At 37.1% G+C, this 20,504-nt stretch overlaps 1 protein-coding gene across 1 annotated transcript in view; it reads right to left on the reverse strand.

Annotated features, from left to right (window-relative positions):
* Positions 1-13,200, reverse strand: part of pappa2 (pappalysin 2) — a 66,692-nt gene extending 53,492 nt beyond the window's left edge. Inside the window, exons 1-2 of the mRNA XM_088429453.1 lie at positions 12,384-13,200; positions 3,206-3,438 (exon numbers count right to left, since the gene is read on the reverse strand). Of these exons, the coding sequence (XP_088285579.1) occupies positions 3,206-3,438; positions 12,384-13,200 (1,050 nt within the window). The remainder of the gene's footprint in view (positions 1-3,205; positions 3,439-12,383) is intronic.
* Positions 13,201-20,504: the final 7,304 nt, after the last annotated feature.

Here is a 20,504-nt window from a genome sequence, read left to right on the forward strand (position 1 = left end):
AACGAGGCTTGCGTCACGTACTATTAGAGACATGTCCATGAAGCTTTGACCGAGTTGCGCGTCATTTGGGCAAAGACTCGGAAACGATAACGTGTGAGCCGCACTGGCCAGCTGGACCACGTGACTGCTTCACGATTTGGTTCAATAATATGGCGGGCCTTGCAAATATAACACGGCCGCAAACGCAATGGCAATCGCCTCTCAGCTCACATTTTGTGGATTTTGGACTGTAGGTGCACCTGTGTGTGCAACTGCAATCATTTGTCAAGCAATGCTTTGTAATCAGTTTTCGTCTTTATACAAGTCCAACTATCCTCAAATGGGCAATCTATAACATTTGGCAAAGATGAACTCCAACCTGGCCAAATCAACCTCCGGCGACGGATTGTTCGAAACCAGCTCCAAGAGCTACAGGGGCAACAAGTTGCGGCACTCCAACTCATCAGAATATGAACACAAGATTGGAAGGAGAAACATGCTCACAGCCCAGAGAACACCATTTACTTTGTAGGTCACCACAAACACTACAGAGATAGTCTGACTCAAGCAGCTATTCCACAAAGTGCACATCAATCACCCTGCTATGAAGCTGCAGTTCTTGTCAGACATAAGTTGGCCATTAAAGGCCACGCCTCGTATTTTCTCAGTAAAAAATGTAATCACGCTAACCTTGGCTGTATCAACACTTGAACGTTGCTGAGGTGAGTGACCAGCAGTGGCCACTTATTCAGTTAGTTGTGCTAGCAGGTTAGCAGCAGAAAGTAATATATAGGCCAAAGAACTGCTGGCTGTCTGTAGTTCGAACTTTAGTGTCTCTAAATAGCTGAAAACCACAACCAATCACCACCAAAATCAATATGTGCATTCCTACTCTTTTACAATTCAACCTGTAAAAATACAATAATAATCATCACAATATTTTTGAGTGTCCCTGATAATGCTTTTTCCATCCGAGCCAACATTTGCTGATAAAAATGCAAAATATTAAATAATGAATTGAGTAGCCGGTTTATATGGAGACTTTTTTTTTTTTTTTTGTCATTTCCATTGAGGTCATGTCAAAAGAACACTTCTGGTCATTTGAGGTGACATGATTATTCTGATGCAGCCTGGCTATTCCGATTGAACCGTATACTTGACGCCTAGTCGGATTGGTAAAAGGATTATGCAACAACCCTTGTGATTCAAAATAAAATTCCATTCGGATTGTGCCTTTTTATTCCATCTGATAATTTTATATGGAGCATTTTGATTCTAATTGTGTGTTTTTTCGTAGTAATATTGGGTAAAACTTTTAGCATTATGTTTATTCTTTTGTATGTACTGTATATCTGTTGTTGGACCTCAGGAACACTAGTTAGATGCTTTGGGACTAGCTAATGGAGGTTCTTTAATTAAATGAAATCAAATTGGTCATTCAGATTCATTCTAATCAGAATAAATGGCTCCATGAGACACCGGCTAGTGAGTGACTACGACTATGTCGTGTTAGCATCTTGCTGACTGAACCTCATGCCATGCTCAGACGTGAAAGCTAGTGAGTGATTATTGATTCACCAAGGAAGAAATGACAATTTGATCAATCAGTGAACCACCACTCATTCATGTTGCAAGGATATGCTTTCATTTCAGAGTTGATGCAAACTATATTTTAAAGTACACACAAGGTGTCCATAAAGTCTCTTGTATTACAAAGGCAGTTTGTATTACTTAGATCAGTGGGCCCCAACATTTTTATCACCACGGATCGGTCAACGCTTTAGATTTATATTGCGGACCGGGGGGTGTGTGCTGCTGCTGCTGGCTGCTCTAAAAACCACATCATCCTTCTCACTATGTATGTACTGTAATATCAACAGCGGCCAGAAGCGGCACCAAAAAAAAAAAAAGATCACGCACAAATGTACGAACTGTTAAACTAAATCATTTCTAAAACATTATTTCGGGTGCAGCCCACGCAGCCCGGTACCAGTTGATCCACGGACCGTTGACGTCGATGAAGATTTTGTGTTTCAGATACTCTAATGAAGCAAAGGATTTGATTTTACGATCAACTACTTCAATCAATATTATAAATATAAAAGGTTTAGGAGCGTTTTTCTGGGGCTATATATTATAATGCATTTTAATGCACGTAACTGTCATTTGTACCAAGTAAAATATTGCTATTTTTTTGTGTGTGATGCCTTACACCACTGCATTAAAGTAAAAAAGCACTACGTTACAGTAATTACATTACTTTTGCAATGCATTACTACCAACACTGCATGTGTCTGTCTCAGCTGAGATCTTTGGTGCAAAAGTTGTGCCTGTGTTGTGTGCAGCAACAGTAAAAGCACTCGTAATTTCACAATTTTGTGTACAAGTTGTTATTTCTACAACTACAAAATTCTGGTTTTCCTCACACGTTTGTTTTTTTTTTAACTACAATTGAGACCCATTTTGGAAATGAAATTGGGAAAAAAAGGAATAACTTCTGTTTGAAATGACTGAAAATAACATTTTGACTGCTAATAGATTACAATTTGCTAAAAGTAAATAATGTGCTTGGTTCTAAGTAGGTTTCATTTTTTGTAAGTTTAGTTTAGTCATAGTTTAACAAGTTCAAGTAAGTTAGCTGTGTTGCCCTGTGTGCCAAGTTTTTGTCACGTCTTGTGAACTTGTTTTAATTATTATTTACTTCATTTATTTTAGTTTATTATTATTTGTAAGTATCAAACCTTGAAGCCTTTTTCATATGCTGCTTGTTTTAAAAAAAGGGCACTAAATAGACATGTTTGGCCAAACATGGTGAATAACCATGATTAATAATCGTGATTTCAATATAGACCAAAATAATCGTGATTATTATTTTGGCCATAATCGTGCAGCCCTACTACAGAATACAAGCCATTTCTACAACTCCAGATTCATTTAATTTCTATTTATATTGTAAGTTACCATTATACATGTTACATTTGCACCAGATTTACCTCCATATTTTCTTGGCTCCATTAGGGCTGGTGCTGGAAGAATAGCAATGAGCAGTAATGCTCAAAGATGAGTGAATAGAGGAAAAAAAAAACACTTTTGGGGTATTTTGACAAGGGATTAAGAATTTTAAAAGTTGGACTTACACATTATAGGAGCAATTCATTAAAGTGCTGTTAGGCATGAATTAAAAGGTTGCAATATAATGTATGTAAAATGTGCTAAAACCACACACCTTGGCTCCATCAACATACAGGGTCATGTTGTGGTTATTGTAAGTAGCAATCAGGTGAGTCCAGGCATTGGCTCTGTACCGCTGGTGGTTAACGATAGAGGTAGCTTTCAAGGCTCGGTCTGTGCGTAGTGTGAAGTAGAACCGTGCGTCCTTGGTGCCTGCAGAGTCCATAGTGCGAATCCCTATAGACCAGCCCCTCTCACTCAGAGAACGAGAACAGTTGTCGTATACGCCTACAACACAGAGGCAAAAATGTACAGTATTGTGAAATAATTTGTTACTGAGGAAAATAATACATGGCAAGATCAGGTTTTTTTTTTCCATTTTCTGAGGCCTGCAGCACAACAAGTGATATGGCCGAACTTGACTAAACTGGACAAACACAAAAAATGGAGCTGCCGACTCAAGCACACAAGGTGATCAATTCTCACACAACTAACACACTGCAACAGAACAACTGCAACACTGCTGTGTGATCATTAGGTAACAAATATTCAGAATGTACTTTTTTTTAAACCTCAACTAACACTGACTGATGTAGCTGTACTTTAACACATAAGAACAGAAGATAAATGTGAGGAATAAAGTTAGGAGTAGCGACTTAAGAGGCTGTTGGTAAAGATCACCACATTCATTCATTGCATGGGTATATATTTCAGTGCCGGAGACTCGTTAAAGTTCATTTCCAGCCATAGGTAGGAAACTATAAATGTAACCTAATATTATTGTAAAATATAATACTGAACAAGCAGGACTTTGTGTCGGTAAGAACATGATTGTAATCAGTTGGATCTTGCTTCATACCTGTTGCAACTACGGTCGGGTTCATCTCAGGATGAGATGAGTTTTCTGACAGGGATGAAGTAGAGAAACTGTCATCGTGATGTCAAGAGAACCTCCTGACTCAGAACTAGAACTGATCCTGGACTTAGGTAAACACAGCAGAGACCCCATTCGTCATCATTGGGACCTGACTCGAAAGAGTCCACTCGTTCAAGTCTCCAGGGAGTCCACATCTCTGATGACCTTTCCTGGACCATGAATACCACGACGGTGGTGAAGAAAGCAAAAACAGTGACTTGTCTTCTTAAGAGTGCTCAGAAAACATCACCTTGAGGAGCAGCTTTACCAAACCCCCTTTGAACGTGTTCTAACATACCGCATCACTGTGTGGTAAACAATGTGCACTGTAGCCAATGAGAAAACATCACAGAAAGTGACCAACACAGCCCAAGGAATCAGTGGATGCTCTCTGCCCTTCCTGGATGACGTTGCTAGCTCTCGCTACCTGAGCAGAGCAAGGAACAATGTCACCCTAGTCATAAAGCTTTCAAACTCTGATCACCACTACAGAGAGCTCAGGGACAGCTTTTTCTCCAGAGCTATTAACACTAAATAACAACAACAAAATAAATATTTATTATTAATAATAAACAACATATATATATATATATATATATATATATATATATATATATATATATATATACAGTGGGCCCCCGTGTTACGAACTTAATCCGTTACCATTAACGGATTTTATATATATATATATATATATATATATATATATATATATATATATATATATATATATATATATATATATATATATATATATGTATATATATATATATATACAGTGGGCCCCCGTGTTACGAACTTAATCCATTCAGCGGCTAGGTTCGTAACTCGAATTGCTCGTATGACGGGCAATCCAAACCTATGTTAATTAGTCAATGCGTGCAAAAACCTTAGGTAAAAACATCACGACTTTATACACATATTAAACATTAGTAACATAATCTACTGTACAGTTAAATTAAATAACATAAATATACAAAGGAAAAATGACATTTACCTTTGGGGCGACGTGACTTGAGCTGGTGATGGGTGGAGGCGGAGGGGAGCAGAGACAAACCCGCAGAATTTATTTTATTTTTTCTTAAACGAGAACATATCACCGGCAATTTCCTTCTCTTTATTCCATAATAGAAGAAGCCTCTCCATTTTGTTGTCGACCGAGGAAAGTCTTGCCCTTAGAAGACTTGCTTGCTATCATAGCTTCCTTGTTATTGAGAATTGTACATATTGCCGAGCGGTTACGGCCATACTCACTAGCAAGGTTACCTATGCGTGCGCCTCCTTCTTATTTTTTTACTATCTCCTGCTTCGTTTCTATTGTCATCATCCTCTTACTTCTTCCTTTACCACCACTTGCAATTTTAGAAGCCATGTCTAACAGATAAAGTTTGCAAAGTCTTCACAACACACCGACCAGCTGTGCCATCAAGCTAGATGAAGGCGTTCGGCCAATAGCATATCGGCATTTCTGTGATTGACGTGACGCCGGCCAATAGCATATCGGCATCTCCGTGACTGAGACCGTGACTGTGACCTTAATCGACCAATAGCATATCGGCATCTCCGTGACTGAGACCGTGACTGTGACCTTAATCGACCAATAGCATATCGGCATCTCCGTGACACCAAGTGCTCCGTGTGTGTGTGTGTGTGTGTGTGTGTGTGTGTGTATATATATATATATATATATATATATATATATATATATATATATATATATATATATATATATATATATATATATATATTCTAATATTTAAAAGCTCATGTGATATGATATGAACATTTTGACTGACTGCCAGTTAGTCAGTGGCACCACTGTTTATCTATGATTCAAATTGAAGCAAAATGAAAGCCAAGCTGCATAATAACAGACACTGCAAGACATTTCAGTCACATTCAGATGCATTGCTATCTTCTTAATGCAAAAATGCTTTGCATATGTTAACATATACCAAAGGAAAATACTTGGCACAAACGAAAATGCTAACAAGTTAAACACGTTCAAGGCAGCACTATATAACATGCTGGAGATAAGAATTAACGATAACTAGCTAGTTATACATGGTCACAAGTTGCTGGATCAACACACAAATAAATCTTGAGCATATCATCATAAATATACAACATTCTTGCAAAGAAAGTACAACTTACAGACAGTTGTGGGCCAGATTTCACAAAGAGACAAAACAACGTGTGCTCTCAATTTTAAAGAGCCACACCATCCATCTCACTACAAAATGTAATATCAACACTGGGCAGAGGCGGCGCTAAAACACAAAGATCAAACCAAACATAGCACAAATGAATGCACTAAACTACATTAGTTCCAAAACATCATTATTTCGGGTGCGGCCCATGCGGCGCGATACCAGTTGATCCACGGATTGGTACCGGGCTGCGCACTGGTGAATGGGGACCACAGTGCTACAGGCTTTAAAGCAATGTAGTGAAATTAAACATTTTCCTAATATTTCCAGTCATTCAGCCTCATAGATTACCGTGACAGAAAAGCTAGAATAGACAGACAAAATAAGGCCTGGATGTTTCCATCTGCTCTTGCAACAGACAGACACACAACTACTGTCCATCTGTTGCACAGCTGTCAAACTGGAACAACAAAAGGTCAGGGAAGCCCTTCTTGCTTCACAACCCTGTCTGTGCCTGTGTAAATAGGGTAACCTTATACTCAAGATGACCTAATTTAATGTTTCATCACTTTAATCAAGTCCAAACAGCATGGTTAGAAGGCCTCGCAAAGCTATTTCTGCTATGTGACAAACAATCCAAATCAAACAAATGGCAAAGGATTATTCTACTTATATTTATAATAAATTATGGTATAAACAAAATTATTTCTGTATTAACAAGGATTATGACAAGGAATTAACAAGGCATGGAGTTGCGATCCTCAGTATTATGTCAAACCAACACACGGTCACCGGAGCGTTAGACCTCTTCCTCATGTACATGCAAGTCAGCTAACTTCTACATGTTGGCCACGTTGAAAAAAAAAACGGCTCACCACTCACCACCACTGATCCCAAAGATGCTCAGCTGGGTGGAGTTTAGAATTATATTATATGAGGGACAAGCACACATCATCTCGACCAAAAGGTTGTTCTTGAGCAGCAGTCACCCAATCCTCTCAATTATCTGACAGCAAAACATGAACTTATGTAGTGTTTGGTACCTGGCACTGCAACTGGCATACAAAGATTTTTTTGTCTTTTATATATCAGCTGGCATTATGCATATAACGTTGATAAAAGATGAAGGGATAAACAAAAAACAAAATCATTCTGTAATGAAAGCATATTTCATGTTCTATCACTCTATGATACACCCATCTTATTAAAAACTATAGTACATTTTGCAGCATAAGCTGGAGAGTGTTTTACATTAGAAAACATGACTATATCGAACATAATAGCATCTAATAGACTAACATTTCTTCCAGTTTTTTTTTAATTGCGTATCAGCAAATTCCTTCTGACCACAAATAGAGGCACTGAAGGAGGAAAAGTTCAGTTGTTTGATCTTTCATCAGGATAAATGTGAGCAGATGTAACAGTTTAAAGTCTCCTTCACAATAAGGAATGCTAAAGCAGTGCACCCAAATGTTTTTATCATCCTTCATCTGTATAATGTACGTGAAGGTGTCACTTTTTCAAATAAGTAGCAGACAGTAGAACTCATCATTATAAGAAACATGATTGTTGTCACAAGAAAAAGAAAATTGAAATCGGACAGTTAGCTGCTGAGCTTGTGTAAAACATACATTCTCACAACTGTGAGAATGTATGCACCAACAGGCCAATGTACCAATGTACATAATAGAATAAAATACAATATAATTACTATATATATATATATATATATATATATATATATATATATATATATATATATATATATATATATATATATATATTTTTTTTTTTTTTTTTTTTTATTTTGGGGGGGGGCTGGGGGGCAATGGCATCCCCTTGGTAAATCATGAGTAAACTTTGATTAAATACAGCTTATGAAAAGCTGAATTCAATATCTCTGTGCCTGATACGAGGGATCGGATGAGACACAGGACGAGATATTTCACGGATTTAGTCTACAAGAATGACATGAGATGAGGCTTTTTTCAAGATTTGCAAAAAAAAAAAAATGAATGCCTCATTTAACCTCTAAAAACTGTTGGGTCCTGAGGACTCGCAATACTAAAAAATTGTGGGTCCCAACAGAAATGTTTGCGCGGTAAAAAAGACAAAGTCCAATGTTCGAATTGCATTTACAAGATGTGAGCAAAAACCAACAACAGATGTTAACAAATGCCACAGTAAAATTGATTCAAATGGAATTAACTTACATGGAAAATCCGTCATCATCTTCTTCATATTGCAACTACTGATATGAACAGCCCATTTTGTTAGAAAAGTTTGCTTTTTACTTTGAGTGTTCCGTTGTTTTGTTTCAACATGTCTGTTTTGTTCCTCTTCTTGAGCTTCTGAACAATGTTGTTTTTGCTTCTCTCCTCTCTGGCCTATTGTTATGTACCTGATTGTATATTATTTGACTTGTCATTGATACTAAAAAAAAAAAAAATGCTGAGTTTACTTTGGTTTGGGCCTAAAAAGAGCAATTTTTTAGAAGACATTTTATTTTGAAGAGACCGCCAGAAGCATAGTCATCTAATTGATCATTACCTCTCAGTGTGAGACTTACGGTGACCAGCATTTATGTATACAAAGATATGTTCTTTTTTTTCTCTTTTCTTTTTCTTTTTTTCTTTTTTCTGCAGGATGAAAACAAATATCGCGGGCGAAGTTGTTAAAACACATAAATAATGATGATGTTTATTTATTATAGAGTAAGCGTCAAGTGTGTTCAATAAAAGAGTAGATGGATGATGATTAATATTTGGACGTAAAAAAAAAAAGTTTTTTGGAAATACTTTTTTTTAACAATCAGCATTTCTTCTTTTAGACAAAAATGTCAACACAAAAATTCAAAATCTATTGCACCCTGTTCGCAATTTGCCGTTGAAAGGATGAATGCAAAAATTGGGGGAAATGCATGATAAAACATTGGGTTTTCAATATGTCCAAAATTGACCATATTTACATTTTCAATGGCAGTAAATGAACACGACATGGGCTAAATTTTACACCTTTAGGGTGCACCGCTCGACCTTCCATTTCCAAGAATTTAGAAGGGATGGCAGCGTGGAATATTGAACATCGGCATGTTTTGACAATCTATGCAACATTTTAACCTCCTAATGTTTTTTTTTTGTATGCTTTTCCTTTGATATCTTACATCAAAAACATCAAAAAGACTGAGTTAGGTCAAAATTTGCCCCAGGGGATAATGTGCATATCCGTTAATGGAAAGGATCAGATCCATGAATCCAAAGGAGAGATTTATACAAAGACATGAAGTGGTCCATCCATTTTCTACCGCTCATCCGGAATCGACAGTAGCTTCAGATGGGAGGCCCAGACTTTCTACTCCCCAACGAATGACCAGCTCCTCCAGGATTCCCAGGCCAGCATAGAGACATAGTCTCTCCAGTGTGTCCTGGGTTGTCCCCCAGGGCCTTCTCTTGGTGGGAGTTGTCTGGAACACCTCACTTGGGAAGCGTCCAGGAGGCATCCTAACTAGATGCCCGACCAACTCACCAGCTGACCAACAACCAGCTGCCTTCTCTCAACGCGGAGGAGTAGACCCTTCCATATAATCACCCTATATCCAAGGGAGAGCCTAGACACCCTGAGGGGGACAAATTTCAGCCACTTTTAAACCCAAACAAAGCCCCCAAAACAGCAAACCTTACTGCCATCTATTAGGGTCAGTGTTCATTCATGACACAACATTGACAAAGACATAGGGCAAAAATTATAGTTTTTGGAGCACTTGGTGTCAAACTCGAGGGCCGATATTCTGTATGCTTTCCAGTTGTCTTTTCATTTGCATGATTATTAAACATTAATATGAACGTATATTTAACAACTTGGTGATAAATCAAAGATAACACAACTTTCTAAAGCATTTAACCACAACTGATTGGTTTGCAGTCTCGTAACTGATTAGGAAAACATGAGGTCTCTATGTTGCACAATGTGTTGTTCCCAGTAGTTCTATAAATCACATGCAGTGCCTGGTATATTGGTCACTTTAAAGTGGAAGAAGACTCTAACTTTGAAAACACAAATATTTACACCCAGTTGAACACACACAATCTTGCTGAAGCCACCTGCTGTGACCGCAGCAGGTTGTTGCTTCTCCAAGAACTTTTTTTTTTATATATACTCACAGCATTTGAGCCATGTGCCATGTTTTCTTGCATATTTTCAGTGGATGTCTGTGGTCGATGTGTCATTGGCTACCACAGGAACGTTATTTTTGGTTTGAGCTCAAAATGTTTGTTTATTATAGGTTTTCAAAATGTGCTGGAAGTAGACTAAAACGGGGTCACATCCCAATAATCGGCTGGATATAAAACAATTCACTTTTTCACTTTGTGTCAGTAAAGTCACATTAGGCAGACATCTCTAAAAAAAATGTCTGACTGTTTTGTTTTTATGTGTTCTGAAAACCAATAATATATGTTAAACCTCTTCCATATTTAAACTGCCAATCTTATGTGTATGTTCAACAAAATGTTAAGACTAAATTCATATTGGTTACAACCACAAAAAAAATTCTGATTAGTTTCCCAAGCAATAAGTTAGTCGATCTATTTGTATGACTTCCAAGTACTACTAAGCGATCTATTTTTAGTCCCGTTTTAAGGTTTAAGAGCATTTGAGGACGTGTTTCCACTGCAAGGCGGTCACTCTTTCACATAACCAATGGGTTCAGAACAAATATTCATTTTTTTTTCTCTGATTGGCTCTTGGCCAAGAAATGCAAGATAGAAGTTTTTTAATTCCCTAATTAAAGACGTTTTTTAGTCAATTCAAGGCTGGAGCCAGCCGGAATTGAACTTGGGTCCCTTAACTGTGAGGTGCGCTAACCAACCATGCACCGGGCTGCCCAGATGATTATATCAGGACTATAATTCATAAAAGTGTATATTACATGATTCCAATTTGCAAGCAGTTTATGTTGAAATAACAATAACATAAGTGGTTGAAAACAATGGCAATGTAAGGCTGCCCTCTGGATTCACACATGAGGGCTCACTGTTAGGGGCTCATTACATAACACATTGTATTTACCTTATCCCTAATAAGCTATTGATCACCAAAAATAAACAAGTAAGGGTTCCATGACATAATGTACAAATTTGATGTCAGATCATATGTCAGCTGATGGCAGCACCATTTGCAGAATCTGTTTTCCACCTAAGTAAGTCATGCACCAATGATGAGTAGACCTCTAAGTATCTCTTACACTCACTTTATTTACAACCATGTCAGCATCTTACATAGCAAATATCTTATTTTTGTATAGTTTTTTGTGTCCAATCACTATCTATCTGTCAATCAATCAATCAATCAATCAATCAATCAATCAATCTATCTATCTATCTATCTATCTATCTATCTATCTATCTATCTATCTATCTATCTATCTATCTATCTATCTATCTATCTATCTATCTCTCATAACTAGCTAGCTAAGCTAGCTACGATAATGAATGCTAGCTAGCTAGCTATTATAGTTAAATTATAGTTTATAGTTAATTATAGTTATTTTAGTTAACTAAAATATTTATAGTTAAATTAAAGTAATTATAGTTATTATAGTTAAATTAAAGTAAGATTATAGTTGTAGTACTTAGAAATCCTCCTCGAGTTAACTTCACTAGCTAATTTTGCTTTTTCCTTTTGAAATATTAAAATCATTTTTAAACATACCAATTTATGAAGGAAAACTAATTTAAAATCAATTTGAACTTGATTAACTCAGTCATTACTCTACACAGACAGTAATATAAAACATTACTTTCAAATTTAAGTAACTAAGGTAATATGAAATATATGAGATTTTGGAGGTCGATAGTCCAATACTGTTGATATTCCTTTCATCAATACATCCGCGGCAGTGATAGGTCATTCCTTGAACCTTGGGCAACTGAGATGGTCAGTCAACAACAAGTAGCAAAATGGTCACCTCCTGAGATGGTTAAAAGTGGGTGGGCTTTGCTGATCAATTCAATTACAATTTACAATTGATTTACAATCAATTACATTTATTCTTAATTTATATTTTGGAGAAAGGGCGTCCACCATACATTTGGATTGAATTAAACCAATTTAAATACATTCAGTGTATGATGAACGTAAGTAAGCAAACGTATCGGACGTTGACCCACCTGCAATGACGGCAGGATTGCTCTGCCCACCTTCTGGATTCACCCATAGCTCCAGAGTGAACTTGTCTCTTGGCAGTTCTACTCCTGCAGAAGGCTTCAGTCTTAGCTGCTCTTGGCGCCCGTTGAAGTACAGGGTTGTCATCCAAGAGGGGGGCACCTTTGGCACAGGTTTCCACCACGACGAAGAACTGCTGACTGACGAGTGTGTGGAAGGATCAACATCTCCAGGGAAGTCCTCATTCTCTTGCTCCGGACCACCACTGGAAGAATTATTGTTGCTATCTTGCTGGATTTTCTGAAGGACTTTCAGCCCACTAGAATCGGAGTTTCCTGGGGAGCTGGAGTTGTGGAGGCTGCGTCCAAACCTGGACGCAGCTGATTGATGACTTTGTATGTCACTTTTTATTGATGAGGTCCAACGCTGTGTGTCGCCATTCCCGTGAAAATATCCAGGCAAAGTATCAGATGTTTGCTCACTTTCCAGTTGCGATAAAGCACGAGTTTTCTTCTCCGCCCGGGTGTCAAACCTGCACCCTTCTTTGCAACCAACAGGCGCGCTTGTGGCACTATGGAGCTCTAGCGGGGTCAGCCTCGGATTGGCCACAGAATGGCGGTGTTGCGCCGGGAAAAGGGATCCGGATGGCCGAAGTGATCTCCGGGAGCCAGAGACAGTGCAAGGTTCACCAGATAGGCGGGAGAGCTCATCGTCTGCATGCCGCGCCAATGCACGTTTGTACCTGCTCAGTGCATTGGAGCTTAACAGCCACATGTTGGTCGTAAGGACGAGGACGATAGCGAGGAGATTGATTGACAACATATTTCTGGAACTTAGAATGGAATGTTTGGATAACAATAAAGCACAAATACTCTACGTTGCAAAATAATAATATATAATAAATCTATATCACTTCATTTACACAAAGAATGAGTGATAATTAAGATTTTACTCGTTGGGGAAAAGTCTAATACATCTTTAAATTGTGTTATATTTGACTATTTTGGATAAGTTTGTCACCTACAAATTTACAAAATAAAAAACGATTATTATTAGTAGTAGTAGTAGAAGAAGAAGTAGTTGTAGTAGCACTACTTAGATTTAAAACCTAACTAAATGCATATTTTTGTCCCTCTTTCCATTCATGGTTACTTTCAAGTATAAACACTTAATCTTTCATGCGTTTTTAGAGAGATTTTTAGGTGTCAGTAGACCACAAGAAAAAAATTCAACCTAATGAAATGTTAATCTCATGTTGTGGTTTTCAAACTGGCATCCAATTCATTCCAAATCCGGCCAAAAAATATCATCTTTTACCTGACCATTATGATGTCGTGTGTCCAAGGTCCAAAATGTGGCTGCAAGGTAAACCAGAGTACCAAAACTGTTTTCCCAATGCAAGATGATGCAGTGATAAAGTGTCAATATTAGTCTAATAAAGCCCCATCCTGTTCCATGGCTTCTCCCCTTAGTTATATGGACGTCTGTAAGCGCTTCACAGAGGGCTGCCTTTCTCTCTCTCTCTCTCTCTCTCTCTCTCTCTCTCTCTCTCTCTCTCTCTCTCTCTCCCTCTCTCCCCCCCTCGCCCTCCTCCCCTGTCCTCCCATTGCCTCATAATTTTGTTTTACAAGGGAAATCCTCCACTTTCTCCACATCATTCCCTGTATCCTCCGGGTGCTCGCGGGAAGACTGGCAATAAAGTTTACGCCTTTATTATCCATGTCCCACCCTCGCCACTACAATCACATAACACCGTCCATTCATTACGAAGGGTTTCATTTTATAGTTTACTTGTACTTTGGCTTCATGTAGTTTATTTTATGATACAAACACACCATAACAATTAATCTATATTTTGTTATGCTGTGTTTGTATCTCATTTAATTTCTATGCATTGTTAATTTACTCATTGTTACACCTCAACCAACAAGATTTTAGGTGATATTATATATCAGAATGATTTGACCAAAATATAAAGTGGATGGATGGATGGATGGATGGATGGATGGATGGTTCTGCTGTTTAATACAGTAGCAGACAAAAGTTTGGAAACACCTTCAAATTCAATTAGTGTCAAACACCTTGCAAGGACAACATATGAGTCTTGATAATGCACAGATGTGAAATTAAAGCATCATCCCCAACTTAAAGCTTAAAGATTCAAGAGTTTTATTGTCATGTGCATAGTAACATTACACAAGGAAATTCTTATTCTGTTCACTTTCCCAAGCAGACTTACATTCCACACAATAATAAAGTATGCAATAAAAAAAAATGAAATGGGCAGTAAGTGCAGTGATAATGAGGCACTGATAAAGAAAGAGACCCACATTCTGAACATAGGAGTGGAAGAAATTCTATACGTGTGAAAATGATCGTGCAAAATATGTAGTGCAAAATATTATGTAGTTAGCAGCTTTCCTGGACTGTGAAAGGTTTGTAAGTGACTGGTGATGGGGCAGACATGTACAACTATTGAAAATTTATACTGATTTGATTAACATTTTGTCAACCAAAGAATTCTATCAATGGTTATTCAATGACTACAATTCAGGATTCTTCTTTTAAACAATAAAAACAATTGGAATGTGGTCCTAAACGTTTGTCTGTTACTGTTTCAATGTATATGTTATACATCAAATCGACTGGAAACAGTGTTTTGTTTAGATGCCGGGGAAATCTAACCCTAACCCTTTTAATTTTGCCACATTTTATACATATGGATTCACTTCAAAATTCAGCTCAAATCTCACAAACATACCATACCAGATTTATCATGTTAGTACCCTACCTACCTACCTGCCTACTTTTCTTTCTCTCTTTCTTTCTTTTTTCTTTTTTTCTTTCTTCCTTTCTTTCTTTCTTTCTTTCTTTCTTTCTTTCTTTCTTTCTTTCTTTCTTTCTTTCTTTCTTTCTTTCTTTCTTTCTTTCAATTATCAATTACACTTCATCTATCACCAGGCTGTGCATGTGTGTGACCACTGCAACATAACAGTTGATCTCGCTCTCTCTCATGCACAGAGGTTCTCTGAAGTTTGAGAAACCTTTTTTTCATCCTTTACTTCTACAACTGCCCCAATCTCTTACTATCTTCTGCCCCTCCTCCTCGCTCCCTTTAACTATTTACACCTCTGGTTCATTCTTTGGCTCTCCTCAGTGGTGAAAACCGACAGGCAAAGCATCTGTCCGGCACATGAAGAAAGTTTTTATAAAACAAATATGCTACCAAACCCTCATGCATCTGCGGCAAAAAGCAGAGCGTCAGGTTGTGGAGTAATTTCCCCAATTATTCCTTCCTCTTATGTGTTTTCTTTTTTTGTTCTTTTTTTTTCGCACGTCACACACTGCTAATTTTCAATTGAAATCTGTGCTAAGTGTTACAATTCACCACAGAGTGTAAATTTCTTTTCTACAAATGATTTTAATGATTTTCTTTGATAACTTAACCTAAAATGTGATGTAACTCAAACAGAAACGAATATAATCGTTAAAATAACCTGGCAGGGACCAATATTGTGTAAGGCTATGATTCCCTGCACAAAATTTAATTATAGAACTTTGAATGATAATGCACAAATGGAGATATATAGGTTTTTGCCACTTGTGTGTAACAGAAAAGATTGATAGATTTATTTGAAATGTTTCCAAAAAGCATCAGCCAAAATATATTGTATCAAAATAGTTGCTTTTCAACTTTTCTGTTGATATTTGCTTAATAGAGTGCTACCAATCTCCTTCATAAGATTATTCGATCCGAAAATGTTTTTGAGCAGCGAATTATCTTCCAACTGTTAGATTATTGATTTGTGTTAATTATACCACACTTCCTTAAACACAGCATTTCACAAAACACTGACCATTTCAGACAGCTGTTGCTGTTACACAGCTCCTGAAAAGTTGGCTCTAGTCATCCTTCGACACAACAATTTTTGTCAGGCTCAATTTGCAAATACTACCTTGGTTAGAGATGGAAATTGAGGAGGGGGAGGTGTGTGTGTGTGCGTGCGTGTGTCTCGAGGGGGCAGGGGGTGCTCAGAGCTATGGCAGAGGCCCTCAAAGGGGCAAAAAAATCGGAGTGGGAGGTAGAAATTCCACAATCCCAGTTTGCCTGTCTGAGGGATCTGTCGGCTCAACAGTCATTCTTTTTCTACGGTAGAAGTTCCCTTTGAAATCCAGCTGCAGCTATGTCGGGGGAAAAAAAAGAAAGAAGAGAAGGGGCAGGATTTAGGGAAAGAAACAAGAACGTGAGAAGAAAAAAGAAGATGATGGGAAAGATACAGACGAGGAAGAGAGCAATAAAAGGGTGCACAGTATGTGTAAGAGGGTCTGAATAGTCGCGCTTCACCAGGGCCTCACCCCCCACTGTAAGCAGACCTCCAAAGATTATCTCTCATCTGAGCTTGTCCACCTTGACCCTAATAACCCCAAGGCCCACACTTGTCTTCTTCTCATTTCTTTTGGTAGCCACACAGAAACCTCAGTTGATCCTTGAAGTTTCTTTAACCCCTGAGTGCCCGCGGATTTTTCACTAGCCTGGTCTTATTATCACCCAACTTCGACTGACTTTGAATGAGTCATAACATCGTCAAATATGAATATACTGTATATTACTTTCAACCCCTCAAAATCTTCGGTGGCATCAGCCCTATCCATTCATGTACACGTTTGGCACCATAAATTCCATTGCCATTGGCCATTTTAAATATATATTCTCCTAATTTTGACAGTCCTGATTTTTATTTATTTATTTTTTTCAAAATGTGTTGTATGGTTGCTGATCAGGAACATGATCGAAATATTATTATTGTGGTGTGACTTTAACTGTTTTCTTGACCCTCATTTGGATAGATCCTCTCAGACAACTGCTCCAACATTAAAGTCTGTACCAGTCCCAAATAATATCATTAGATCTTTAATCTTTAACACCCATTAGAAAGACATGATTCATTCTTCTTCCAAGTGCATGGACGCTTTACCAGGGTTAACTACTTTCTAGTCATAATTTGATTGTCAATGTCGTCAGCTCAACTTACACTAACATTTTCATTTCTGATCATTCTCCTGTATGCAGTGTTCATTTTACCTTAGAAAAATGTTGACTCCCCGGAACTAGCAATACTAAAAAACTATACTGTAGGTCCCGACAGAAATGTTAGGAGTCCCAAAAATTGCGCAATAAAAACTTTGCTTTGGGCCTAAAGATACTTTTTAGAGGGCATTTTTAGGAAGGGGGAGGGGGAATCACACAATCTTTGTAAGGAGATATAAATATTTCTGTGAAATAAATGTGAATGGTTTAAAAATGCGGTAGAACTGAGAACCACTGCACTATCTAGAGCAGGGGTGTCAAAGTCGTATAAGATTGGGGCGCATGGAGGAAAATCCATTCCAATAAAATCATGGTATGCATTTGTGTAACTTTAAAACAATAACTTCACTTTTTTAATACTGTCTAAAATAAGTACAAAATCATTATCAATCATAAAATATTAACATTACTATTAATCATAAAACCTTTTCAAGTGTTTTATTCATTCAAAATTTCAGCTCTTTTTTTATAATTCACAAAATTATCTTGTGCTCCAGATTAAACTCAGCTGCAGGCCAGAACAGTTTGACACCCCTGATCTAGACACTATATCTGTCAACGAGGACAAGCTTAATGCAGTGTTTTCAAAATGATCATCGTTTCATGCTGTTGAAACTCAATGCAAATTCCCCCGACAACTTGTACAACAAATGAATATGGTTGGCTTGACATAAGGAATAACGCTAACTAACTTATCTTGAACTTAAGACAGACTTGTGATGCCTAGCTAGCTAGGAATAAGTAAGAGTTGAATTACTATACTAAGTAGTACGCACATGTAAAGTACGCGCATGTAAAGTACGCGCATGTAAAGTACGCTCTGAAGTGAATTTGTTTTTATTGGTGAAAATTTTACCCAAGCACTGCAGATCAGTACTGTACATAGTGTGCTGTGGAGACATCTGTCTGGTGACGCGCCTGGTTATAAAGGAAGTTAGACAACGCTTCTAAACAAAACATGACGATGCTAGAGAAGAGACATACGTCGATTTAAGCCTATATCTACATACGATTGACACTGTTTTTAAGATTCTGCGATTGGCTGGCAACCAGTCCAGGGTGTCCCCCGCCTACTGCCCGAAGACCTCTGGGATAGGCTCGAGCATGCCAGCGGGCCAAGTGAGGACAAACAGCTATAGAAGACAGATGGATGGATGTTCATAAGATATATAGCATGATTTTACCTGATTTAAGCCAAATTTATTATGGGTAGGCTATTTTGTATCCAAGTTACAAACCTTAATATATGATCAATGTTTGTTTACGTAACTATGATTCTTTAAGCCCCAAAGGGCCACCAGAGGTGGTGATTAAACTGCAAAATAAATCTATTGCACAAGTACACATTAGGAATGCATACCAACAAACGTCATTCGTGACCTAGACTGACCTGGGTACTGTATAAAATTGTGTGTCGGCCAAAAGCCTGCCCCTCAGAACCAAATAATGTGAGTAACACAAATGAGCATTCCAACTATACCTAATTTTAATTCAGCTATTTTTTTCTTGCTATATATGTTATATGCCCTAACCTGATCTTTGGAGGAGGGATTTTTGTGTATTCCACTGAATTAGAAATTTCACGAAATAAAGGATGGGGGATGTGTGTTTAAATAAATTCAAATGTAAAACAAATGTTGTAAATTTGTATTATGAAGGGAGATCTTATCTTAACAAACAATAAAAATGAAGTAAACGATGGCAAGACATTGCTAGTTGACATGTTGGAAATCAGCATGTGCATTATGACATGTTCTCAAATGGGTGTACAGTACCCCTGGGGGTAGGTGAAGGAACTCCAGAGCTACTCGAGATTTTAAATAAAACAAACATGGAAACTCTTAAACTTTTAAAATAATGAGACTAATTAAATCTTTCAGAAAAATACAAGCTCTTAAAACAAATTTTATGTTCAGTAGATTATTCAATTTAATTATTTTTAAAACCCATATTCCCCCAAACTATAATGGTTTGACCCAACTTGTCACGTGCAACCTCTCGTTATCTGTCAATTTAGTTTTGTAAAAACATCTCGACTGTAATCCTAAAAGAGGACGCTTTATGGTTAAATTTTTTCTGTGGAAAAATATTTATTCATAATTATTTCTTTTTTAGAACAGGTAAGACACTTTATGTTGTTCATTCTGGACAAATATTAAAAATTAAGTTAATCACTTATTTTTGTGAAGAGATCTCTACTTTAATCCCAAAAAAGGATGCTTTATGTTTAATATTTTTCTGTGGACAAATATTTATTTGTAATTTTTTCTTTTTGAGAACAGGTCTGACATTTCATGTCGAATATTTTCCTCTGGACAAATATTAAAAATTAAGTTAATCACTTATTTTTGTGAAGAGATCTCTACTTTAATCCCGAAAAAGGATGCTTTATGTGTAATATTTTTCTGTGAACAAATAATTTATTTATAATTATTTCTTTTTGAGAGATAGGCCAACACTTTGTGTTGATTATTTTTTTGTAGACAAACATTTATTAATGATTAAGTTATGACTTAGTTTTATGAACACATCTCTACTATGTTCCCAAAAGAGGATGCCTTATGTTTAATATTTTTCTGGGGAGAAATGTTTATAGTTATTTATTTCTTTTTGAGAGCAGGGCCGGCACTTTTGTTGATTATTTTTTATGGACAAATATTTATTAAGTTAGTTGAGTTATTTCTTTCTGAAAACATATCTCTTCTATGATCCAAAAGAGGTCACTTTATGTTGATTATAATATTATTTTGAGGACAGTTGTTATATAAATTAATAAACATGATGGCATGTTTTGTTTGTTTGTTTGTTTTTTTTAAATATGCTTTGCACTGATTAAGGGGCACTTGTCTTAAACGTATTTCACAGGGGGTAAATCACTGAAAAAAAATTGAGAACCACTGAAGTAAATGATGGCAAGACATACTGAACGTACAGTAGTTGGGACTTACTAATGGTGTAATTATGCTCCCATCCACTGGAAGGTGGTATGTAAAAAGCAAGGCGGTTGACACTGCCTACCTGAGCAATCGAAGAAACT

Source organism: Hippichthys cyanospilos, chromosome 12 (genome assembly GCF_059441005.1).
Source record: "Hippichthys cyanospilos isolate Australia breed blue-spotted pipefish chromosome 12, RoL_Hcya_1.0, whole genome shotgun sequence".
In the NCBI taxonomy this organism is placed as follows: domain Eukaryota; kingdom Metazoa; phylum Chordata; class Actinopteri; order Syngnathiformes; family Syngnathidae; genus Hippichthys; species Hippichthys cyanospilos.